Raw genomic sequence first — 26,820 nt, forward strand, 5'->3', positions numbered from 1 at the left:
TACATTTTAATAGTTTTATTTGGCAAAGAGGAGCCTAAGAATTTTTTTAAAAAACATTTCCAGAGGGAACACCTTTTACCATAAAATAAATTGTGATTTGGGAGGACAAATCTCAAATGTATATATTTTGACTCTGCCAATCTTAGAATTAGTACAAAAAAGATAATTTGTTGAAATTCTTTACAAATGTAAAAACAAGTCCAGGCAACATAGCTATACAATCTTGCTGTAAAAGTACTCTATCAAATTCTGCCCAAAATATTTTTGCAATATACTAAACTTAGTTTCTCCAGTCAGTCTTCACTGACGGCTGGCTTTTCCATTTTCTGTTGTCTCCATCCTGAAAAGTTTAGAAGAGGAAAAATGAGATGGTAAATTAAAACATTATTACTAAGCATCCATATTTTTACCTACTTTTACCCATTGGAACTAAAATCTAACCTATTCACAACAGGAGAATGTGAGCACTTTAAGAAAGGGATTGAAGTTCGGGGTCCTCCAGTCAGTCCAACCTCCTCACTGTACACATGGGAGAAAGCAGAGCCTGTGAAGATGAGGGAGACTGCCTAAGACCCCTGCCCTACCACCCTCCCGTCTCCTCCATCTAGTCCAAGAGTCCTACAAAAGAAATCTCTTTAACAATACACTGTAGGAGGATTTCTTCTTAAAACAACTGACTAAAATAATGACATCTGAAATTCATTCTATTCTAACACTTTAACATAGCATAGATCCAGTGTGTGATCCCCCCTGAAAACAATGCTATAAGTAGCAGACAGTTTCATAATTATAATCAATCAACTGGGCCCTTTTATGAGCACCAAGGGCCTCATAGGTTAAGAAGAAAGATTAGCTCATAATAGCAGCTTAAAGGAAAACTGCTGACCGCAAGCAAGCAGTTTGCATTTTGGGACTAACAATCAACAAAGCAGTGTCCACAGGAAATTACACAAACCCATTTTCCTCCTTAAGGTGTTGATATAACTCAGCTCTGTTATTGACAGAGTTCAGACGTCCAGCAAACTCCTGGTGCTTTCTGGAATTGGCAGTGTTGATTCTGTTACTCCACAAGGATAGTAAGGACATTGGCCCTGGTGTTAGAGCAGAAAGAGAAACAATTGAATCTAACAGACTTAACCCTCACTTCAGTTGTCCACTTTATACTATCCAGGCACTGCACCAGGCTAGAGAAGTCACATAGACCTACAGCAAATGCCCAGGCACTTAGAAGAACCAGCCTTGAGGGCAGTGTGTTCACCAGGCACTGCTGGCTTGGGAGAATGCAGGGGACAAGTCTCCCGGAGCACATCAAACAGGTATAAGGAACACTGCCGATCACAAGAGACACAATGACGTAGGCTGCAACGTAGAATGGAGGACGCGAAGGTGGGAGGGGGGCATGTGGGGGAGAGAGAAGCAGGAACGGGGGGGGGGGGGGGGGATATGATTCAGATACACTTCATACATGTGAAACGGCAAAGAATAAAAAATATCTAAGTTTCTCATTCTAATCCAGTGGTCCATCTGACATGTGAGGTCTATAATAATCAGTGGACACTGATTAAATCCTAACATTTCTAACTCTGGCAACAGCCTGAGGGGCAGATGTAGGCAGACTTTTCTCTCCCACTATCCAGTTCCCAAATAACCACACAAAAACTTTTCTTTTTGGTTTTTCGAGACAGGGTTTCTCTGTGGCTTTGGAGGCTGTCCTGGAACTCGCTCGGTAGACCAGGCTGGTCTCGAACTCACAGAGATCCGCCTGCCTCTGCCTCCCCAGTGCTGGGATTAAAGGGGTGCGCCACCAACGCCCAGCTCAGAAACTTATTATTAAATGTAAATGCTCAGCTAATAGCTTAGGCTTCTAACTAGCTAATTCTTACATTTTAAATTAACCCACATTTCTGGTCTATGCTCTTACCACGTGGCTCGGTACCTTTTCTCAGTACACAAAGTTCATCTCCTTCTCTCAGCGTCTCCCATGACTCTGAGACTAATCTAAATCGAATGGGAGTGGTTCCTGTGATGATTCCAAGGAAGGATCTATAGTACAGAATTCTGCATCTCTCTTTTCTGTCTTCCATGGTTTGTTTCTTCTCTTTATATATCAAAACTTATTCTAGTCTAAATTTTGTTAACAGCAGCCTCAATGCATACATACATACATATGAAGTAACAGAAACTATAAGGAACACACCCCTTGTTGGGTGTCATTTGTAGGTGGACTTTTCTTTCCCACCAGACAGTTCTCAAATAACCACACAGGGACTTACTATTAATTATAAGTGTTCGGCAAATAGCTAATTCTTACATTTTAAATTAGACCGTATTTCTTAATTTGCGAGCTGTCACGTGGCTCATGGCTTGCTACCTCATCTTTTGCATGTCCTGCTTCCTCTGCATCTGGCTGCAGACTCTGCCCTTCCTCCCAGTTCTCTCAGACTAGCTCTCCTTCCTGCCTAGCTACTGGCCAGTCAGCTGTTTATTGAAGCAAGGAGAGGATCACACCCTCACGGTATGCAAAGGGTTATCCCACAGCAGGTAGACACCACAAGACCATCAAGGTGACCTATGATTCCCCAGCAGCAAAGAAATTAGGGACCTGAAGCATCAGTGTGACAGAGCTCTAAGGAGCAAACCAGCCTGCCTGCAGCATCCTAGCAAGATCTGCCAACAGCAAGTGAGGCCGCCCTGACTTGCTGTCCAGGAGACACACAGGCTGAAGGCACCAGACAGTCTGATGATTTCCCATGTACCCTAAGAAGCCTGAGCCCAGGTGACCTTCAAGGACACCAAGGCTCAGAGAGACATCAGGAACTTGAGTTCAAGCTCCATCCTTTTAGACCTAGAATTACTTCAAGAAGAAATTAAGCTTCTCAGCCTATAACTAAGACTAAATAAAGGTTTTCTGGTCAGGTCACATCTTAGCTTACCACTAAATGAGCATTACCACACCCCTCCCTGGGTACCAGCAGCTGGGTGGAGGGAGAGCAGCACACACATTTTTTCTCTCATGTAGAGTCTAGGCTTTTATGTGCACATATTCACGGCTACTTGGGAGACAAGGGAACTGTGGGGGCAGGGAAGACAGTGCTGTATGTAGAAGGGAACGGTGAACAACACACCATGGTGTGTGGGATGAACTGAGAACGTGGAGAGTCTGTCCCCATAAGCAGCATCTGTCACCTGAGGCAGATTTAAGCTTCTAGTTTACAGTTTCTTCTGTACAGACTTCACATAAAGCATTTGTTTTCAAAGCCTTCATGATACAGAATACTGCTACTACTCTTCCTTTTCCTCCTCCTCCTATTTTTTTCACGTTACAAGTGTCTTTCCTTCCAAGGCTGTGAACGAGTCTCCTGTCTGGGCATGAGGAGCTCTCTCTCTCACAGACACAGCGTGAAGTAACACGGGCCTGGCTCCCGGGGCCGTCCTCACCTTTAGACTTTTCCATGTGTGGCGGCTCGTCCATTTCAACAAGGGGCTTTTTGTTTGGAGGTTCTGGGGAGTCAGGTGAGTCCTTTATAACCTCTGCTTCGGCCAAGTCCTCTTTCCCTCGTTCTAAAATCCCTTTCAACCTTGCAGAGACGCAGATAATGAAGCCGAGGTTAATTTACAAGTCTATAAATTGCCCAGTAAGTACACTATCTGTGTATCAGTTTTCACAAAACATCGTATCTCACAAAAGAATTAAAATTCATGTAAAAGAATTTAATGAGCTCAACACAACTTTACTCCCCTTTATAGCAATCACAGCTCAGGGATTAGTCAGATGAAAGGGAAAATGAACCTAGAAAGAACTTAAGTTAATATGATTACGACTTATTACCATGTGTGGTGTGGTACATGTGGTGGGGTATGTATTTAGGTTTCATTACTTGGGAGCCTCACTCTAAAGTTACTTTTTCTTCAGATAAGGTTTCACTATATAGCCCTGGCTGCCTGAAACTCACTGCACAGACCAGGCTGAGTTAAGTTCACCAGTGCAGGGGTTAAAGCTCACTCTAAGCTTTGATTAGGCTTCTTCAGTAAGATAAAAACTTCTCATCTATGCACAAGTCTGTATGCTGAAGGTCAGTTGGGGCTAAAGCAGTTCTTTCCTTTTCCTACAGTTGGCAGGGAAAAGTGCACTGCTTAAACTGCGGAGAAGCCAAGTGTTCTAGCTGCCTAGGAATGAACGGTTTCCAGAACTGCTCTCGCTGTGCTTCTACAGCGCAGTGGTGAAGGCAGCAGACGTGGAAGCATGTATGTGTAAGCAGAGATCTGCCAGGAGTTAGTGACTGTGAATGCAAGGCCATTTGTTACACAGCTGTGTGTGTTTGGAATTTTCTATAAAGCCACTAGAATACTTACTTAGCTGTCTTGCCTGGTTTGTAGCAAGGAGATAGAAGGTGATACATTTATGGTATCTGTTAACCTTTAAAACTTTTTACATGGGGGCGGGGGACAATACATGCACAATGGCATTGTGAAGGTCAAAGGTCAGAGGACAGGAGTCAGTTCTAACCTTTGCCATGCTGGTCCCAGGGCCTCAACCACTCTTCCTGCATGAGCCATCTGCTGGCCACACTCTAACATTTTACAACTCGTCATGGTTTTATAACTGTAGCCTTTACATCACTAAGGGAAGCAGTTCGTTGCTGGGGATGATGTCAGAATTAGGACTGTGAGCTGTCTGCTCCCAAGGGCAGCCTGCACCTAACCCTGTAAGACTCCTTCCACACTCTGCTGCGGTCACTCAGGTGTGGCCTGTCTCTAACACAAGGCAGAGTGTTCTTTTAGGATGGATCTTGTAACAAATGCCTAGCAAGTCACTCACAACATAAAATTATGTTTTTGAATTTTACAATATTCAAAGTGCATACTGGCATCAAACGTCATAATAATAACCAGAAACTAGTTAGGAAAAATTAACATAATTTTGCCCTAAAGTAAAAGCTTGTACCTTTTTTTTTTTCTTCGAGACAGGGTTTCTCTGTATTGCTTTGGAGGCTGTCCTGGAACTCACTCTGTAGACCAGGCTGGCCTGGAACTCACAGAGATGCGCCTGCCTCTGCATCCCGAGTGCTGGGACTAAAGGCGTGTGCCCGGCAAGCTTGTACCGTTTTAAGACAAAACTGCTGTGTCTAAAAGTGCGGTTATAGAGGGACAAGCCCGCACTGGACGGGGTGTGCTCCACGTGAAGAGCTAACACAAGTCACCTGTCTGAGTCTGGCCGCGGCTTCTCCGGCCCATGCTCCTTCACGGCTTGCTCTGCCTTGTCCTCCCTGTCCTCCCTCTTCCTCCCCCGCTTCTTCCGCTCCTCCTCTTCCGGGGGTTTGCTCCGACACGCCATCAGGCACTCCAGGACCCTCTGGTGCTTCTCTGAGTTGCTGACGTGGGCTCTGACCAGAGTCTCTAACTCATTCCACATGATGCGGTACTGTTCATCTCTGAGGAAAGGCCACACACATTCTCAGAGATGCTCCTCACACTTACACATCTAACATTAAGTGCTACTGACCCCACTAGCTATGGTAAAGGAAACACAAATAGAGATATTTTTATTCCCTTTCACTCCATAGTTAATGGCGGAACTCCAAGTTATATTGTAGCAGTGACTACTGTCCTATGTCCCCATCATACCTACACATACACATACTCATCCATCCCTCAGACAATCTGCACATGGAGAATCATCTTACAAAGCCACACCCATTAAGGAAACATGATGTGTGAAGAAGAAAACAGCGCTACCTTTTAGGGCCCTTTCCTCTGGTACCAACTGTAGAAATAGGAAGAGGGTCATTCTTCCTTTCCATATCGACCAAGTTGTATATTGTTTTTTGACAATTTAACACATCTTCTTCTGTCAAAGACTCTTTCACAATAACACTGGCTAGTGGAACTACCTGTTAAGTTCAAAAAGAAAAGAAAAAGAAAATCTGCCTTGAAAAAGAAGCATCAAAGCATTAGGGACAAAGCTGGCTAACGCTGACTGTACGATGGCCACAGGAAGGGGACCCATAACAGCTGCTTCTGTCCCGAGTCACTAATTCCTCAGCTGCAACAAACTCACGCTCCCTTTCCTGCTTGAGGAATGGCCCCAATTACAAACTTTTAAGGATTTTTCTATATTTATAAATACACACTAACCCAGAAAACAGTAAAACAAGACTCACCGCTTGCATGTTGAAAATGGTGGTTTGTGAAATAATCATGGGCCAGTAACGAGTGTGCTTTTCTAACTGATCCTTTGCACGTTCCAGCGGGATCTCTAGACTTGCATCGATTTTATATCTGGGGTCTAGAAAAGGAGTTAACCTGTTTTCCCTCATAAATTCACCAAAATCCTAATGATAACCAGATAAGACACAATTAGAAACTAGTCTAGTGTCGCAGCACGGGTTACATCTGACAGTCATTTCATGTCCTCTGTCTGTCCTGTGCCGTCAGCACAGCCAGTTCTCTAACAGCGGCCCCGCCTCACTGCTTGCCCCGCCCCCTTTCCAGGTGAGCCCTATCAGCATTTACACACTGGGAATGAAGCCTGTCCCCACACCTTCCCTAATGTGTGTGAGCTAATCACACTGCAACAACAGTTTGCTTATGAAAAAGCAAAAGCTGCATGGTAGAACATCAAAATGATGAGTGTTAATCTTTGAATGATGTAATGATTGGTAAATTAGGGTTTTTGTTTGGTTTTTAGATGTTTGTATGTTCTCAGTTTTCCATATGGATACGGATTGGCTTTCAGCACCTTAAAAATAATTACCCAAAAAAGCCTAATAATTAAATTATATAATACTGGGTAGTTTATCAAGTGTAGTTATATACATAAATCAACATTTAAGTTCCACCATCATCTCAAAAAGAAGCTCTGAAAGGTCAATGTAAGCAAAGGAAAGTACTAAGTTAATCTCCCCTCTTCTCTGTAACTCCAGTGTTGCAGACTCCAGACACTTCCCAGTCACCGAAGGTGTCACATACAATGATGTTGGTTACGGAAACAACAACCCGCTTCTTTGAGACCGCCTTTCCCCATAACCTTAACATATAACAAGAACTCTGCACGCTAGGACTGGAGAGATGCTCAGTGGCTGAGAGCACTGGCTGCTCTTGCAGAAGATCCAGGTTAGGTTTTAGCATCCACACAGTGGCTCACAACTGCCTCTAACTCAGCTCCAGAGTACCCAACACCCTCTCCTGGCCCCCAAAGGTGCCAGGCATGCACACAGCGCACAAACATGCAAACAGGCCAACACAGACATAACAGGAGCATCTTTCCAAGCCTCACTGTAATGCGGTAGTCCGTCACTCTTCCCCCGCAGCCTTCACTGATGGAAGGCGGGTCTTCTAGAATGGACCGAGAGCTGCTAAGGACGTGGAGGAAGATCTCTCCTCCATGGCTGCTAAGCATGTGGCTGATCACTTTGGAACCTGACTTCCGCGGCTGCTCCAACAACACAGACCGACCTGCCAGAAGCAAGAGCAAGCTGTCGGTAACAAGAGTCACCGACACACTCACAACACTTAGCTTCTCTCAGACTTCGTAAAGTCTACACAATTATGTGGCCAGTTTCCCAAAAGCAATTACAATGGCGTGTTCATACGCTTTACTCAATTTCAAGTTCACAGAAAAACTTCCTGGTAGACATTTAAAATGAAAATTAAACGACCAAGAAATTCTCAGGTTATTAATGCTGCAAGTATCTAAGGAAAAGGCACGGTCTCAATCCTTTCCACAGTACTACCTTGCTAGCATAGTTAACTTTCTATTTCACAAGCCAAATGATATTGAATTCTGATAATCAAACTGTACTTAGTATAACAATGAAAAGAACCTTAAAAAAAAGACATTTTTGAAAATCAATAGTTCCAAAACTTACATTATCCCGCTACAAGAAGAGCTTTGAAATTTAAATTTACAAGACAGAAGTTAATAATTGAGATGTAAAACAAATAAATAAATAAAATGAACCTTAAATTTTAGGTCTGGGTGAGAGTCGTATGGTGAAACCCTGAAAGCACATTGTTTAGATACAGTAAGTGAGAAACAATCAAAGAAAACCGGGCCCACATACAGTGTTCAGGCCTGTTATTCTAGCTTCTAAGAGAGAGCCAAGCCAGACTTTAAACTTTAATAAAACTCAGACACGACAATACCCTAGAAGAAAACCCTTTTTTGTGACCCTCAACAAACCTATTGAAGGCGATTTCCAACTGAGTTTAAAACAGTTTTGGCAAATAGACTAGAGTGACACTGATGATTCCACTTAACAGTAATTGAAATTGACACACTAAATATTGAAAATTACCATTGAGGAGAAAATTAGTGAGGCAGGAAGAAGGTCTACTGTTTACATCTACTGGTGAAATTCGATATGCTCCAGTGCAATAGTGTAACTCTGAAACACAAGAAAATACTGATTTGAGAGGATATAATGAAATATCCAACAGTTCATAAAAAAAGAAAATTTGTTGTCTGTCTCTCCTCTCTCCCTCCCCTTCCCCCAATAAAACTCCCCATATTAAAAAGAAAGAACGAAAGGAAGGAAGGAAGAAAGAAAAGTTGGTTACTGAGTCCCTAAGGCAATGGAAAACAAAAATTCAGAGGAAATCCAAGGTCCAGCGGCGCACTCTGAAGACCTCTGACGCACTGACCCTCCGGTCCCGTCACTCACCAATGCTGTTGGTCCTGGGTGTGCACCACTTCAGGGTCACCGTCTCTTTAAACGAGCCTTCTCTACTGCTGCCGCCCGAATGGGTGTCACCTTCACAAAGGTCACAGAAAAAGAAACACTAGCTTTACTAAAGAGGTCACCCACTTCAGAGTGACAGTTTTTTCCTTCAAATTTTCCATTCACTAACTTAATTAATTTAGGCTGTTGTTTTAATAGCCAGTAATAAAGGTTTACAGCCTCAAACATCGCAACCATCTCTCCCTGCCCATGCCAATAAATGGAAAGTACAGCCAATACCCAGGAGGCTTCAAAGTCTGACATGCACAGGCAAATCCTAGTGTGCCTCTCAGAGCACCACAAGGCTCGGGAGTAAATATGTGAGTAGGCGGAGCGGCACCTTTGCCTTCATGGAACCGCAGTGCGGGGAGCAGATGTGGACACATCTGAGATTACAAAGTTGACCAAGTTCAAAAAAGATACTGTACAGAGCATGAGAGCCTCTCTAAGACACTGTGAAAAGCCTCCTCTGGACAGTGTAGAAATTAAAGAGATGGAGGGAATGCATTCAGGCAGAGAACGGCAGAGGTCAAGACCAGATGACAGCAGTGCAACAGAGGAGGGTGAAGCCATGTGGCCTGTCACATACCAGAGTCAGGAGAACAGTGCGCATTATTCTGTTTACCCTCTCCCTTGGGATGCTAGGTGAGGAAGTAATGGGCTGCATTCAGGAAATGGTTAATGGTAGCCAAGATACAGCGATGGTGTATTGGAGACACAAGATGAAATCAAGGGTGAATCTGATGTAAAGTGTGAGTGGACAGCCAATAACTGGTCCAGCCTGAGCCCATCCCACCAGAGTGGGCCACCCTTGACACTGCCTGGAACTCCTGGACCCAGAGGCTGGATGATCCAGAGACTTAGGACAGAACTACACAGGACTGGAGTAAAAACAAAATGTCAGTAAAATTTTGCCTGATGATACTCTCTAGATATACTCTAAGATTCTGCTATACTCATAGATCAGTGCCTAGCCCAGTCGTCATCAGAGGCTTCATCCAGCAACTGATGGAAACAGGTGGGGAATCCTGCAGAAGAGGGCGAGAAAGGCTTGTAGGAACCAGAGAGGTCAAATACATTATGAGAAAACCCACAGAACCTACTAACCTGGGCTCACAGGGGCTCGAAGAGACTGCACTGACAGCCACAGAGGCTGCATGGGACTGGCATAAGCCCTCTGCACATACGTGACGGTTGTGTAGCTTGGTCATCTTGTGGGACTAACAGTGGGAGCGGGGGCTGTCTCTGATTCTTACTGGCTTTTGGGATCCTATTCCTCATGCTGGGTTGCCTTGCCCAGCCTTAACACAAGGGGAGGTGCTTAGTCTTAACTACAATTTGATATGCCGCGTTTTGTCCCTACCCACTGGAGGCCTGCCCTTTTCTGAAAAGAACAGAGGAGGAGAGGATGGGAGGGGGTGGAGGCATAGGAGAGGTAGAGAAGCGACTGGGAGAAGAGCAGGGAAAGGAAACTGCTACGGGGATGTAAAATTCAACAAGATGTCAAGAGAGGCAACTGAAAGATGATCTTGTGGTTTCTGTCTAATGGAAATGCAGAAGAAAGTGGTAGGTGCCAGTCAGGGAGCTCACCAATTGTTCTGGGGGCTGACATGAGGCAGCAGGATGTACAGACATGGAGCTTAAGGGAGATAGACGCCTGGGCTAACGTACAGAGATCCCGTTCAGTCCCTCCTCAGTGAGGCTCGTATCATGACCACATGCAGTCTCCGAGTGCTACAGGAGCAGGAAGACTGTATTCACTCATGCACACCCTTGTGTACTGCATAGGCAGGGGGCTCTGACCCTAATGCTACAGGAGCACTCTGCAGGAGTAGGAAGACTGCATTCACTTATGCATGGGGGACCCACCTGTCTCTGCTCCCAACTGTGGCTTTACAGACGTCTCATGGTGTTGGAGATTGACCTTGGGTCCTTTCGCTTTCACAGCAAATGCTCTTACCCACCATGCCTCTCCACAGACAAGTAACACTTTCATAGCTAGGCTATTTTATACAATCTTCTGAGTCAAAATAAAAAATCTTAAAAGCTGACATCATTTCATGGGCTTCTAGCAATCTCCATGAGTTATAATTTCAAAGACAAGTTCTCTACATACCCTTGCTAAACATCAGTAGACACATTTATCATAGTAGTTTCTCTCTAACTAGTAATTCAGTCAATGAATCTGAAGATCCCTTAGATGTGCAACCACTGCCCCAGCTGGCTCACAAGTGTGCCTCAGAGTGAATGCACACAACTTTCAACATCAATCATAATTCTATCAGCTTCAATCTACAAAGAACCACCTTGGGAATTTAAATGGTCTTCAAACCTTAAAATGTCCCTCAGTCTTAGGAGTGAATGGAATATTATGATCCATGCTGCTGCAGCATCTGCAATTTTTAAACAAAGAAAGTAAAGCCCAGAAATAGGGCTGCTAAAACTCTTCCCCCTCCCCTGAAGCATGTGGGTAGGGATGGAAACCACAGCTTGGAGGGAAGAGTAAATTTTCATCTTTCATTTACAGAGGGTTAGATCATGGACACTGTCCCAGCTTGCTTTCTGTTGTGGTAATAAACATCACAGCAACTTCGGGGAACAGCAGGTGCATTTCGGCTGGTTAGAGTCCATCATCATGGGAAGCCAAAGCAGAGCTCAGCACGAGCCTGAAGGCAGGAACTGAAGAAGAGGCATGGAGGGATGCTGTTTGCCCTGGCCTGCTCAGCTACCCTTCTCAGATATACCCCAGACCCACCTGCCCAGGGACCCCAAAGTAGGCTGGGCCCTCCTACATCAATTAGCAATTAAGAAAATGCCCCACAGACATGCTGTGGTAGTTTGGATGTAATTGGCCCCCATAAGCTAAGGGAGTGAGTGGTATTATTTGAAGGTGTGACCTTGCTGAAGTAGGTGTGACCTTGCTGGAGGAAGTGTGTCACTGTGGGTGGGCTTTGAGGTCTCCTATGCTCAAGCTAGGCCTACTTCAGTTCACTTCCTGTTGCCTGTGGATCACGATGGAGGACTCTCAGCTCCTTCTCCAGCACCATGACTGCCTGCACGCCACTGCGTCCTGCCATGATGATAAAGAACTAAGTCTCTGAACTGTAAGCCACCCCAATGAAATGCTTCCCTTTATAAGAGTTACCATAGCCATGCTATCTCTTCACAGTAATAGGAACCCTAACTAAGACGCATGCCTACAGAGCAAGCTGATGAAAACAATTTTCCAATTGAGATTCCCTCTTCCCAAGTGGATCTAATTTGTGTCAAGTTGACAAAAACTATGATGTCTAGACAAAGACAAGCTCAGTTTGTGTGCTAGGCTAGGACATTTGGTTGGCCTCTTACCACTTCTGAGGAAATCTACATGTGCGTCTTTGTGGTGAAGTAGCTCCACGTCATAGTTGGCAGATGTGTTGGCATGCTGCTCTTCCTTTAAGGAAAGTGTAAGACATTTTAATAAACTGGGTTTGCTTTCAAAACAATCACACAAATTACTCATTTTGTTTTTTGCTTAAAGTGAGGTCAAATTACATTCTGCCAGTTATCTAAATAAGAGGATGGTTTGCCCAGTCATTTATTTAAAGATGCAACACTTTCCAGCAGTGTAATGAACTCTAGAGCTATTGGCTGAACAAAGACACTGATAATGACTTTTCATGTTCACAACTAACACAAATGACTCTCCTAGAAATTCTGAATTTGTTTAACCACAAATGTATTTTCTTGCCAGTAATTTTTATACCCAAATATAGTATCATTGAAATATATGTAAGTCAAACTTAAAATAATTGTTAGAAACAGGCAACAGCATCTTTAAATACTTGCAGTGAGTTAATGAACACCAATAGTTTAAAGGAACAAACACTAACAAACAAGCTTAGTAGCTTGCTTTTGGCATTATCTATTAACAGAGAGAACACAGACTACAGAGGCAAGTGTCAGGTCCAACAAGCATGCCTCCTCTGCCTTCCCAGCATGTGTCTTCCACTCAGATACAAGCTAGGGTTGTTGCACTATTTTACTTGTTCACTGCCTCTCACCAAAGCCAATCTAAAGGGTCTCCTAGAACTCCTAGTAAAGAGTCAGTCAATGAAGTTGGGAGAACATGAAAAGTAAAAAGCTAAGATTTCTCATCCAACTTAGCATCCATGGGACAACGGCAAAAGAGCTGGAAACACGGCTGGGCACTGACTCACTGTGATCCCGGCATTAGGGAGCCTGAGGCAGGAAGACGCCATGTTTCGAGTCAGTATAGACTATGAAGTGAAACCCATGGATTTTCTGGTAAGAGTAGTTACTGTATAGACTCAATTTTAGTAGCGAATCATTCAAAGCTAACTACGGGTCAGGCATTTTGCTGGTCCTGACAACTTAGTGATAATAGGGACAGTGACAGATTCCCAGAAAATCTACTGCTGAAACTACGTATTCACAGCCATGGCTCTTTATCTGAGGAGTACTAAATCAACCGGAAGCCATGAGGTACTTTTCATTAGTCAGACCTATTATTTATCCACTGTTTCACATGTGGACGGGTAAGAATGAAAGTACAGGAAATAAAAGATCCACTCAAATACACAAAGTAAAATCTAAAGTCACAGCTCTTAGGAAAAGAATCACAGAAATAAATTTAAAATACAGATTTTGATAAAAATAGTAAGAACATAGTTCTTAAAAATCTCACATGACATGTTCTTATTAGAAATATTGACAACACAATATTTGTTCTGTGATCCTTTCTTTTGATTTTCAGGATTTACTGACCTGTTCAAAGACACTGAATGTAGGCTAGCAAAACAAAATATAATACAGGGAGAAAAAGTAAAGGTTCAATTAAAGCCAATAAGGAATGCCAAGCAAATCATCAAAAACCACAGAACTGTCAGACCGCCTACCTTCATGGGAATGTTGGTGATGGTCGTTGAAGCCAAGTCAAAATGCTGCTGTACTAGAACATTCAACTTGGTAGCAAGATGCCGCCCAGCTCGGACACTGTGGACTTCACTGGTCAAAACTGGAGACAGCTGCAGGAGAGTACCCAGGAAAAATAACCCACAGAGCATTCATTACTCCACAGTAGGCCCATGCTGAGTATTTTACTATAGACCACTGAGTCTCAAGTGGCTTTTTACAATGTGTGTGTGGGGTGGTGTGTGTGTGTGTGTGCGTGTGTGTGTGTTTGTAAAAACTAGCCAGGATAATTATTTCATCAATGAAGTTTCATCCATAACATATATAATCTATAAGCCAGGAACTATCTGAGCCATTAATACAGCCACAGTATTAATGTGTCCTCTTAAAATCTAGACTAAATATATATTCACTAAATACATATTTATATTTTTAACTCACTGATATGAAAATAGACTTGAAATCACATAGAGAAACTGTAAGAAAAATGATTGACTCTACAGAGGACAAAAAAACTGAAGAAAAAAGTCAAGAAGAAACATGAAAATCACCACAAACACTGGCTTCATTACAAAAAGTACAGTAAGGAAAACAGGGTGTGGTGATGCGCTCCTTGAGGCAGAGGCAGGCAGGTGGGCTACACAGAGAGACCCTTTCTCAAAAACAAAGTATACTAGACTGACAAAAATTTTATTCATTCCAGAGCAATAATAATATAACTAATTCTTTTTAGTTACCAAAAATGAAAACCAACGTATCACTAAAAAGGGCATAAAATAATCAAAAAACACCTAAGATGTGATAGAGACAACAACTTGAAAGTCTCACTTAAATAATTCATAGACTAAGGTAATAGTGGACACGGTGAAATTAAAAATACAAAATAATACATCAGAACATACTATTATACATTTCCGGTAACTACATAAATAGATTTACATTTCTAAATACAGATGGATGACCAATAAAGATATGATATGAATATACTTACTAAAACAAAATTATCTTGTTACTTAAAATATCTCGATTTCCCTTTTAAAGCAAAAGCTGGAAAGTAGGTTTTCCCTGAGTGTGTAAGTTGGTTTACTTGTTATCAGAGGGTATTTTATTAGAATCTAGTTTTCTCAAAATGGTTAAAAATTAACATTACTGCTGGGCATTGGTAGCACATGCCTTTAATCCCAGAACTCGGGAGGCAGAGGCAGGTGAATCTCTGTGAGTTCGAGGCCAGCCTGGTCTATAGAGCGAGTTCCAGAAACCCTGTCTCAAAAACCAAAAAAATAAATAAAATTACTGAAGTAACTAAACTTCACAGACTAGAATAAAGTTTATAGACTTGCAACAATTATATTGAAATAAATGTCAACGATGAAACAAAACAGAAGACAAGTAAAGTTGTAAAGTCTACTCTGACCACTTAGATATCTGACATGTTGGTTCGTTTTCTCAATACTTCCTCAGCAGGAAAAAACAGCAATGCAATCAGGTTAACGCTGTCATCCTCAGCAAGGCTAATTCTAGCTCACAACCATGTACGTCTATACTTACTTCTTTTTTAGGACGATCAGACACAAGGCTATCTTCACCAACTGGGTAGGTATGAATCAAGACCAATTCACATTTTTGAATCTGCATGAGACTTAAAACAAAACAAAACAAAACAAACTTTCACTTAAAATGTTAGGTATTGTAAAGAACTCAAAAGCAAACTACTTTAACCTTATCATAATAAACAGTGTATGACTACTCTCAGTGTCTGGCCATAACAGATAGTGTATGACCATGAGCATTGCTAACACTCCGAGCTCAGCAGTTACACGGTACACAACCGTTGCATTTGTATAAATACTTAATAATTACACACATTTAAATGAAATGCAAAACTTTTCTGTGTATTTAAACACTACAAACCCTGATGGTAGGTGCCAGGCCACCTACCAGGGCCCTGCTTTCAACTGAAGTCACTGAGGCAATGCTACTCCTGCTGTCACTACAGACGAGAGTTCAGAAAAGGCTTTCTGTGGAGCAAGAGACTGCACAAAGCGGAGAGGCAGCCAACTATGTGACAATCTCTGCATAATAAAAATCCGTTTAAAGTGAAAAGAAACCATAAAGAGAAAGGTCTTGTAATTAGCACAAAGAAAATGAGTATCTGTATATTGCATTTCTTTTTTAAGGACAAAAATCAAGTATCACTAATCACTACCTAGAAATGATTACGTCTAAGAATTAGACTAAAATTTTTCTCAATTGTTTAAAGTTGTATTTTTACTTATTTATGGGAGTGGAAGTGAGACTAACATGTGGAAGTCTTTCCGTCTACCACAGGTTCTGAACTCGTGCTGTGAGACTTGGAACCATCTCATCAGCCCTTCCCTCGCCTTGGATTCTGAAGAAAACTGACAGTAGTATATTCAATGAAAATCCAACGTTGTAACTGCACACATTCACTGTTAGGTACATTTCTGTTCTTTCTGAGTCTGAAGAGAGGAACAAATGTTTCTTACTAAGTGTGCTGGTTTGAATGTAACTTGACCCCATAAGCTCAGGGAGTGGTACTATTAGGTGTGGCTTTCTTGGAGTAGGTGTGACCTTGCTGGAGGAAGTGTGTCACTGTGGGTGGGCTTTGAGGTCTCCTATGCTCAAGCTAGGCCTATTCAGTTCACTTCCTGTTGCCTGTGGATCACGATGGAGGACTCTCAGCTCCTTCTCCAGCACCATGACTGCCTGCACGCCACTGCGTCCTGCCATGATGATAAAGAACTAAGTCTCTGAACTGTAAGCCACCCCAATGAAATGCTTCCCTTTATAAGAGTTACCATAGCCATGCTATCTCTTCACAGTAATAGAAACCCTAAGACACTGAGCCATTCCCATGTGAACTGTAAGGATGTTACTAAACACTTGAGAACCCTTTCACTAAGGATAGTTTCACTTCTAACAGCAATGCCCCTACTCCATATAAGAAAATTAGTAACTGCTCAATCTAAACTGTGGTCCAGTACAGCTGCTGTAAACACACCCTTACTGGCTGTGATGAAACAGGTAAACATTTGGACTACTGACCTGGCAGGTGGCATAGTGTAGTGAGACATCCACCCCGCCCACACCTGTAGACTGACCACGCCTGGGAAGATCCCTGGAGCTGGAACCTGCGGTGGTCACTCCTCTTGAGTGAGTGCAATCTCCCCAAGTAAACTTCACTTAACCTGTACTGAGTCCAGTGAATCTTGATTCCCACACAATAGGATAGAGTTCCTGAAACCCTTGTAAAGTCCTACTACGTACTAAGGCACCCACAGTGTCTTCCACTCTCTATCTGATCTTGGATCTAGGGTCCTGACAGCTGCTTCTTAATCTCAGGAATCTCTTCGGTGCAGTCCCTTTGTGCTAATGACCTAACGCTTGGGATTCTCCACATGTGGCTCCGAGATGGGAAGACAATGCTATGATTAGAAGCTTGGGACCTTTAAGCGCCCCCCCTAAAAGGGGCCAGAAAATAACCAGTCGTGCCTGTGTGACATCTCCATAAAAGTCCCAGAGATAAAGGGCTCAGGGACTGTCTTAGTTTGGTTTCTATTGCTGTGAAGAGACACCATGGCCATGGCCACTTATAAAGAAAACATTTAACTGGGGTGGCTTGCTTACAGTTTCAGAGCTCAGTTCATTATTCTCATGACTGGGAGCATGGTGGTGTGCAGGCAAGTGTGAGGGTGGCTGCATCTTGGCTTATAGGCAACAGGAAGTTGACTGAGGTGATGGGGAAGTCCTGTGTGTATGTCAATAAAGCACTGTTGGCCAGTAGGGAAGCAAGATAGGTGGAACTAGGAGTCAAGGAGGACTCTGGGTAGGAGAAACACAGGTAGTCACAGTGTAGCTGCCATAGGGGTAAGAAGTCCAGAACTTTTCTCCGGTAAGAGAAATACTTAGAATAACAATTATGGGGTAAATACTTAAGTCAGAGCTAGCCAGTAAGAGACAAGCTTCATAATACAGCACCTTGTGTGTTATTTGGGGACTACAATGCAGCACAGCCCAGGAGACTGGTGGGGAAAAACCAAAGCAGCTAGCTGACATGCTTCCTTCAACAAGGCCATACCCTCTATAACAAAAATCACACCTCACAGTGCCACTCCTTATGAGATTATGAGGCCCACTCACATTCAAACTACCACAGGGATCTTCTGTGACATGAACAAATCCCCACACTGTGAAGACAGCACATCCATCTCCAAGAGTTTGTAAAAGCTCCTGCACTTGGGACTTGCCATTTATGGTGTTTCACCTACTTCATCTGTATCCTTGTAACCCTTGGGGTCCACAGTAAACTGTCTGACACGCTGGGGTTGTGGGAACACCTGATGGCTGGCAAGTCAGACTGACAGTGGTTCTGAAAGGGTAGGGGTCTATACAATTCTGAGGAACTGAGCTCTTAATCTGTAGGGGCTGTAATGACTCCAGTGAGCTGATGTCTTAACTGAACTGTACAACAACCAGTTAGTTCCCATACAGTGGCAGAACTGTTTGGTATAGGAAAAAAAAAAAATCAACAGTTTTGATCATCCCTAAATACTGATATGAGTATAAAGCAGTTTTTCAACTGTTAGCATTTAAAAAATAAATTCACACAATGCAATGAATGAACTTATTTACATTTTGAACTAGTAAGTAATGATTTATAACACCCACAATTTGCATATAAGTTCCTAGCAAGGTATGATAATGAGCTATCAAGACAAATATGCATTATAAGTTTGTGTATTGTTTTATCATTCTGAGCACCTTTCTTGTGAGAAGAAAGTAATATTTTAAAATGTAAGGAAAATGAAAAAAATCTGATTTGTTAAATAAGAAAAATCAAGGAAATGCTACCAAATACACTAAAAATGATTGCAAACAAATATGAAATACACATCATGTGAAGTTAAAGACAGCTATTTCATCTATGAATTATACTCACTGATCTGAATTTGCAGCAAGCTTGTTATGCTCATGAATTGTTTCTTGGACACAGTCTTCAAGCATGCGCACATGACTATCACTGTTATTAAAGAAGAGAACAAACGGTAAGGAAAAGGTCAAAGGCCCTGCTGAGCTGTAGTGTGCTGCCACTGGCATTTAAAGTCACCCAGCAGGGCCTGGAGGGATCTCAGAGGCGGAGAGCAGATGCGGCCTGCAGAGAGAGAGCCTCAGTCTGGCTCCCAGCACCACGTCTGGCAGCTCACAACTGCTTGTGGCTCACTCTGTGGCACTGTACGCATGTGCACAAGACCCACACACAGACACATATGCACACCTAATTTCAAAAATCTACCCTGCAAAGATTGTCTTCGGCATACTCATTTATAATGTCATACTATTAGCTTAAAAAAAAAATCAGTGAAGAAAGTCTTATCAATTTACATAATAATCTAAACATTTTCACCAAGATGATTTTTTTTTGAGACAGTTTTGCCCTATAGCCCTGGTTGGCCTAGAACTCACTACACAGGCTGCACTGGCCTCAAACTCGGATGGATCTTCTGACCCCTGCCCCCAGTACTACGATTGCAGGTGTGCATGAGCTTACACAGCATATCAAGATGGATTTTTATCTGGGACTCAATAAGCCCAGTATCAATATTAAAGACAAACAGTAACAAAATAAATCAGAGAAAACCATTTGCATATCCTCTCATATTTATAGGCTGTCCATACTTCGGAAAATAACGACACAATAGTAATTAAGATTCTCTCAGGGAAAGGATCACTGTGATTAACAGCCCACCTTTTTGCATTGGTAATGCAGATTATCCGTCCTCTATTCCCAACTCGTTCTGCATTCTCCATGAGTAAAGTGCGAGCCTCGTGTTGGTACTCAGTAATTTTGCACAGGGTCTCCACTGCTGCGACAAGTCCATGCAGAACGCTACAGCACTCTGGGTCTGCCCGAGGGTTTGGGGGGCCCACAGTAGCCAGTGCTGCCATGAGCTAAGCAAAGGGAGAGACGCTATGTTGACCACAGTGTGACACGCTAGATAAAAACATCCTGAGAAAACGACAAACCAATGCTTCTTAAGGGCTGGAGAGATGGCTCAGCAGTTAAGAGCACTGGCTGCTCTCCCAACAGACCCGGGTTCAATTTCCAGCACTTACATGATAGTTCACAACCATCTGTAACTCCAGTTCCAAGGGATCCAACACCCTCACAGAAATACATGACAAAACACCAATGCACATTAAATAAAAATAAATAATTTAAATATATACATATGGATACAAATTCCCTTAACAAAATACTAGCAAGCCAAATCTAACAACACACACACACACACACAAAATTATACACTATGACCATGGAAGATATCTGCCAAGAATGAAAGTTAATTTAATATCAAGTAAGGAGGAGTAGGGGAGAAGGGGTTACGGGAGGGAAAATGGGTAGGGAGAGATGGCTAGAATTAAGGCGTCTTTGAAGGGTAAAATGGAAGCCTAATACAGTAGAAAACTTGCTTAAATATAGACATATATGAAGATGATCTAAGTGAAAACTCCAAATGGGGAAGACAGAGTACCAAGTGACCATCTCTTGTCATCAAATGAAGTTTCCAGTACCAGGACTGAGTTACATCTAATTGAGTTGTTTGCCAAGGGGGTCCCATGGGAATCCCTGAACAAACCAGGCTGTTACCAAGACTATAAGCTACTCTCTACAAACTGACAGCAAGGCCCCGCTGCTGTAGGCAACAACTCCCTGAACATGGGTATGCTCAGGTGGTGCTCTCAAAACATCAAGATCCTTATCTACAATGGTTTACTATTTGCAAGGTAGGCTAGGGTAATGGTGGCACAGGCATGCAGGAACAACCAACCAATAACTGATTTGAGTTAAGGCCCATTCCATGAGACAGAACCCATACCTGACCAAGAACCTGAGACTAGAGAATCAGGGGCCTAGCATAAAACCAAAAGATGGTTTAGAAATATGTAGTGAGGAATGACTGCTAAGTATCTGCAAGCAGCTGACTTCACTCCCTAATCATGAGGATTTCTGACAACCGGTTGTGAGGAGGAAACCAAACCACAATGTACTACATACACTTCTCAGAAAAACAGCTTCAACATCAGTGACTTGTGAGAGTGGCTTCATGGTGGACTTTCTTCCTGATACACTCAAAGCTTCTGAGTATTGAAGGAGATAGTAAAGTAGGATTCCTCCCAACACCGGATATTCATGTATTTGCTTGATTGGGCATGTTGGGTTTGGTTTTTTGAGACAGCATCTGCCATAGCGCAGGCTATCCTCAACCTTATTATGTGGTCTAGCTTGATCTTGAACTCCCGACCCTCCCTCGCTATTCCTCTTGAATGCTGGGATTACAGGACTGTGCTATCATGCCCAGCAACTCCTTGTACAGTCCTATACTATTAGACAGACCCCAGAGGTGCAGAAAAGGAAGATGTATACAAATAAGTGCTGATGTTTTGTTTTGTTTTTCTAGACAGGGTTTCTCTGTGTAGCTTTGGAGGCTGTCCTGGAACTCGCTCTGTAGACCAACCAGGCTGGCCTCAAACTCAGAGATTCATCTGCCTCTGCCTCCCAAGTGCTAATTTTTATTCACATACATCTAGAAAGGCTCCAAGATTGCTTCATGGTACTTTCTGAAAGATGGTGAATATTAAGAATATTCTTAAGAGGTAAAGTATAAAGCCAAACCAAAAAAAAACCGATTTCTCCAGTGCCTTACCTCAAAATAATGACAAGGTAGACATGGTTACAATTTAAATGACTCATCACAAATATTAAAAACCAAACACTGTGATAAACACATTTTTTTGAAGTGTTCTGTTAAAACTCACCTTGGAAAGGTTTATTCCCATTGAAGAACATCCATTAACAGAAAAAAAACCTTAAATGAATTTATTCAAATAGTTTACACCAATATTCTACTAACAGCTTTCTTTTATGTTGTTCATATGCATTAGTGAAGAATTTAGTAGACTAACATCTACCCAAACTACATAGGAGAACACAAAAGCTAACAGAAACACAATGTTCCTAAATAATGAAGGATAAACTTAATGAATTTAGCCTAAATTTATTTGTGCTCCCTCCACTAAGACCACAGTAAAGTAACTTTTAAAAAACATAAGTGTACTAGTCCTGATGAGGCAGGTATCTAATACTAGGTCTGAAAAGTCTACAGGAGAATTCAGTTCATGGTACAGTTCTTGTCTAGCATGCAGGAAGCCGTAAGTTTAATCACCAAGAACACTCCCACCACCACCACCACCACCATAAAAAAAGCACAAAATCCACAGATAAAAAGGAGACAAGAGCAGAATAAGAAATGTCAATGAGAATTATAAAGATGAAAACTGACAAAGCCATAACAGGACTGAACAAGGTGAACTCTAGCTACCTAAAGGGGGAAAAAGACATGATGATGACACACCCCACAGAATCTGAGAGACATTTCCCACTAGGAGGCACCAAGCATCATCACACAAATCAAGGCTGCAGAAGGGGCTGAGAAACGGACCAACAGTCTGAAGTCAGTGCGCAGCACTCGGACTCAGACCCTAACCCGTGAACCAGTGACTTTCCCAGACCACTGCACACAATCACATCCGCAAAGCTCCAGCATGCAGGCCAGAGCACAGCAACATACAAGGCAGGGCCTGGGCTGACACTGCCCAACAGAGCTTCATCAAATGTCACATATGCTCCCTGTTGGTCCTGTCCCATACAGGAACCACTATCTACCTGTGGCTTACTAAGCATACACACATGATAAAGGCTGCAAAAAAAACTATAGTTTAAATTTTACATCACCACACAAAACTGGTACTATTAAACAGCAAAGTGCTAGGTTAAAACTAGCAAGGTTAAATCCACTCTGGGTCCACCTGTGAGTGGCAGACGCTGTCAGTGAAGTTCACCGCACACAGGAAAAACAGTGGAGGACCTTCTCCGGAGACCTTGCGGGGTCCCAAAGAGACCATCAAGACCATCGGGTGACTGACATTTTGAGGTTCCTTCAGAAAAACAACTGGCTTATACCACAGTGAAGCCCAGTCAGGAATACCTACCCACAACTCATTATCTTCTAACCCAATGGTCAGTGCCTTGCTGATAAATAAGCAAGACTGCACAGCCAAAAGTCAACAGTCATTTAAGGAAAATCTCAACATGGAAAGAATTCTGGAAACATAGAGATCAAAACTGATCTTCAAATAAACCCTAATAACCTCCAATTCTAGAATACATGTAAAGTAAAACAAGAGAAGACTAACAAAAAGGACATAATTAGAATACAAGAACAAGCTCTTGGAAATTAAAATACAGTCAAATAAAACTTCCAAATAAGAGTTAAAAGGTTCAAAAAGACAAATAACACAGGTGCTTGTTAAAAAAAATTACTTTAACCCAGGAAGGCCAACATCCTACTAATAGATATTCTAGAAAGACACAGAACACAGACACAAGAACAACACCAAGCATACAACCATAATATTCTCTTTCCAATCTAACAAATGAGAAAAGGCCCACTAAGGCACATCACTGAAAACGCTCAGAATATAAATGGGGGAAGATCCTTAAAGCCTTCAGAAGTTAAATAAAATGACGCTGATTTCTTCAGCAGCTTCAGCGAAGCCTGAACATAGTGGAATGAGACCCTCAGTTTTGAGAAAGCAATTACTTCTGTATTCAAAATGGACACAAAGAACCATGTTACATGAAGTGTGAGGGCCACCCTCGAGCAGAAAGGATCACACAGAGGAAAGGATGTGACAGGAGACCACAAGAGGACTCTGTTGCGCAGTGGGGTGGACGGTGCTTCAGGAGACTGCTGAGTTATCTGACACACCTGTGGTGAAAGAGACACTGAGAAGCTTTGAGAGATGTGAGCAACCACAGGTATGCAAGGAGGAAGAGGAGACGGTAAGTTCTACAAATTCATAATCATAAATAACATTTGGCATACCAGTGAACACTTTTATGGATATTATAATAGAATTCTAAACAGAAATTCTGAGAGAACGATTAGAAAAAACAAGGGAGAGGCATGAAAGGGTCTTAGTAAATCATCACAGTCAGGATAAAGTTTAAATTAAGAACTCAATAAATAAGACACGCTACATAGACATTATAGTTAACATGTAAATCAGAACCAGAAGCCAGAGCTGAGATTTGCTTGGAACGGAAAGAGCAGCTTTTCTTTCCATGTAGCCTGGGAATTTTACTTTACAGAGATATAGGAATTTTTTTTAAAAATCGTTCTTACAAAGTCCTACCACATTTAGGTAATTTTCAAAACCTAGGCATACCTCCTGTAAGTTCTGGTCTTCCTGAGTCCAAGAATTTAAAACATGTGCCCCGGAGTCACTCACAATGAAATTCACCTAACAGATATCAAAGAGACAATCAGTATTCAACTCTCTGTAAAACACCACCAATTCCTAACACCGGCAGCTATCTGATCCACCATTCTCTAAGCGTGAACTCTGCGGGCAGTCACGATGACAGTTCTGTCACCGCACGGAGATGTCTGGGGGGACGTGGTGAAGGGAGGACACCAGCTAATACCCGAGCAGGAGAATCTCGAGAGCAGCAAGTGCTGTGACAGACGCCTCGGGGCACCAGGCAGGGTCAGGTGGTGGAGGACGGGCTCCCCACATTAGCAGCAACTGAGAGAACTCCAAACTGACTGCTGAACCAGGCACAAAACCAGCCGGGGATAGACAATTCCAAGCAGAGCAAACGGCAGGTGCAAAGGCCTTTAGGTTTAAATGCAAACCCAAAAAGGCCTGAAGAAATAGGTGGAACCCTGAAAGCCATACAAGGCACTGACAGTCAAATGACACACAGTAAAATGAAAATTTAAAATCTGCCACAAGGGATGCAAGTTCAGCCCAGTGGCGCAGTGTTGCCTGCATGCAGGGTTAGGCTGATCCTAGCACCACAGAGCGAAGCCCTGTCAGGTGAGGGGGACTTTTGCTGGGTCCCAGCTCAGGCTGCTGCAAACAAGAGGAGCACTTGCCATCCACTGGCAGCTAGTGCTGAAGCATTTAAAATATGGAAACCTAAAAGCAGCTTTAATATTTGAAATTTCTGTCAAATGTCAGTATCTCTTCTTACTAATTAAAACAACCACAAAAAGAAAAAAGAAAAAAAAAAGACATTTTAGCATTTTGGAACTGGGAAGGTGGCACAGGTCTTTAATCCCATCTGAGAGGCAGAGGAGGAGGTAGACCTCTGAGTCTGAGACCAGCCTGGTCTACGGAGTGAGTTCTAGGGACAGCCAGGGCTATAAAATAATAACCTCTCACCATTCCTTCCAGTTGTCCTCAAAATTCAGGGCCTGTTCCGTACTTACCTCACTGGGCCGTTAACAGGCCAGTGAGTATAGAGTGTAATCACAAACGGAGGGCACTTGGGAACCCGCCTAAAACTCCTAAGTGCTCAGAACACACGAGCCATCATGCTGCAGGCCATAATTAAATACCCACACCACAATAATCAAAGGGGCAGTTAGTTCTGACACATAAGCTACAATTCTACAGCAATGACACCTAACTACTTACACAATCAAATAGTTTTGTTTCTAACACTCACCAGCTTCCTGAAAGGAAATATGTCATACATTATCCTACAGTACTCCATGGAAGACTCCACCGAGCAGGTCCACAGGGACTTAGAGATGGGAGCCAAGGGGATGATCCCTTGGGTCCTGTTCTTCACCAGCATGTCGAACTCGACATGCTGCCTGCAGGACTCCGCCATGTACGGGCAGTGGTCCACGACAAACACGGTTTTGTGAGACTCAGAAAAAATCTTCATCTTGTTTCAGTCTGTAAAAGGGTAAACACACTAGTCAAATGCCGATACACAACACTTAACACTTAGGTGTGTTTTCCTCGATATTTGGTGGTGAGCCTAACTTATGTTGCCAGAATTGTGTTCAACCAAGGGCAAGGGTTACGGTGCCCAGGTCAAGGGATGAGCTACATTGAACTACGCAATCAGTTTTACCAGACAAAACGAGTCCAATAACTTCTTTTTTTTTTCATTTACAAAGTACTTAAAATAGAAATACACCTGCATTTGCCTCCTATTACCTATATATCACAGATCAATTCCTTCAAACACGTTTATACTGATCCTCGCCAGGGGCTCAGGGGAAAAATCCCACAGGGAAAGACCTGACAGCGAAAGGACAACCCAAAACACATACACGTCTCCTAAGGCAAACGCATAACTGGGTCTTTCCAGGGAGCCCAAGCCCTCATCCTCCCCCAGCAACTTGCAACACCGCGCGGTTAATGCACCGGGTTATCTCCAAACAAACGGATGCACGGGATGAAACACTTCTAAAACTTTTCCTTAGGAACACAGAACATATGGTGGCCGCCCCTGCTTCGCCCATGAAAATCTTACAGGACGGACAAACAAACAAACAAAAACAATCGACATTCTACAAGCCCAGGGGAAGCCGAGCAAGAGCGTTCCCGGGAACTGACCACCCCAACGGTCCCGGGGTCGTCTCTGCTGCTGGGGAGCGCAGCGCCCTGCCCGCAGGTGCCTCTGCTCGCACACACACCTGGCTGCAAGGGGGAGGTGGGGGGTGCGGTGTGCGAGCTGCGCGGACCGGGAAGCCCTCGGCGGCGAGGCTCGCTTACCTTCGTGCCTGGCCCTGCAGCGGACGGACGGAGGCCGAGGGAGAAGGCTGGCGAGGGTGGGCGGGGAGTCGGTGCACGGTCGGAGCCCGGAGCCGCCGGCGGAGGACCGGCCTCGCTCTCATCTCCCGGCACACGGGCTTCCGAGACCCTGGGGCGCGCGCATGCGCGCTCGCCGGCGCGCACCCGGGCCCGCGCGTGCGCACCACGCCCTCTCACTCCGCTCCGCCTTCTTCCCTTCCCCTCCGGGCAAGGGGGAGGAGAAAAAAAAAAAGGAGGCGAACCGGAAGAGGGCGGAGCTAATCAAGTGGCGGGGGAAGGGAGAGGAAAAAAAATGCCTTCCACGATTGTCCCCGATCAGCCGTTTGGAAGAATGGCCCGGACGGCCTGAGAAAATCCCCAAAGCAAAGCCCTAGCCACGGCCCGGGCTTAAGCGGACCCGGCTCGGCGGAAGCGGAGCGCGGCCTCTCAGCCTCCCGTCCTCCGCCTTCACGCGACCCTCAGCCGCTCGAAAGACTCGCGAGAG

At 43.4% G+C, this 26,820-nt stretch overlaps 1 protein-coding gene across 3 annotated transcripts; it reads right to left on the minus strand.

Annotated features, from left to right (window-relative positions):
• Positions 1 to 26,811, minus strand: Ints13 (integrator complex subunit 13). Of its 3 annotated transcripts, XM_040743613.1 has the most exons (18): positions 26,298 to 26,811; positions 25,234 to 25,469; positions 23,946 to 24,020; positions 19,402 to 19,604; positions 18,595 to 18,675; positions 15,183 to 15,273; positions 13,619 to 13,747; positions 12,069 to 12,153; positions 8,664 to 8,753; positions 8,298 to 8,387; positions 7,277 to 7,455; positions 6,162 to 6,332; positions 5,737 to 5,891; positions 5,202 to 5,432; positions 3,439 to 3,578; positions 956 to 1,091; positions 442 to 519; positions 1 to 340 (listed from the first exon to the last, which is right to left on the minus strand). In XM_040743613.1, the coding sequence occupies exons 2-18, from the start codon at positions 25,456 to 25,458 to the stop codon at positions 301 to 303; spliced, it is 2,199 nt and encodes a 732-aa protein (XP_040599547.1). In that variant the 5' UTR covers positions 25,459 to 25,469; positions 26,298 to 26,811; the 3' UTR covers positions 1 to 300. The 3 variants fall into 3 exon arrangements, with proteins under 3 accessions (XP_040599547.1, XP_040599549.1, XP_040599548.1); XM_040743615.1 differs by lacking the exon at positions 7,277 to 7,455 and having other exon boundaries at positions 6,162 to 6,286; XM_040743614.1 differs by lacking the exon at positions 442 to 519 and having other exon boundaries at positions 26,298 to 26,810.
• Positions 26,812 to 26,820: the final 9 nt, after the last annotated feature.

This window comes from Mesocricetus auratus, unplaced genomic scaffold (genome assembly GCF_017639785.1).
Source record: "Mesocricetus auratus isolate SY011 unplaced genomic scaffold, BCM_Maur_2.0 Super-Scaffold_100001, whole genome shotgun sequence".
NCBI classification, from domain to species: Eukaryota; Metazoa; Chordata; class Mammalia; order Rodentia; family Cricetidae; genus Mesocricetus; species Mesocricetus auratus.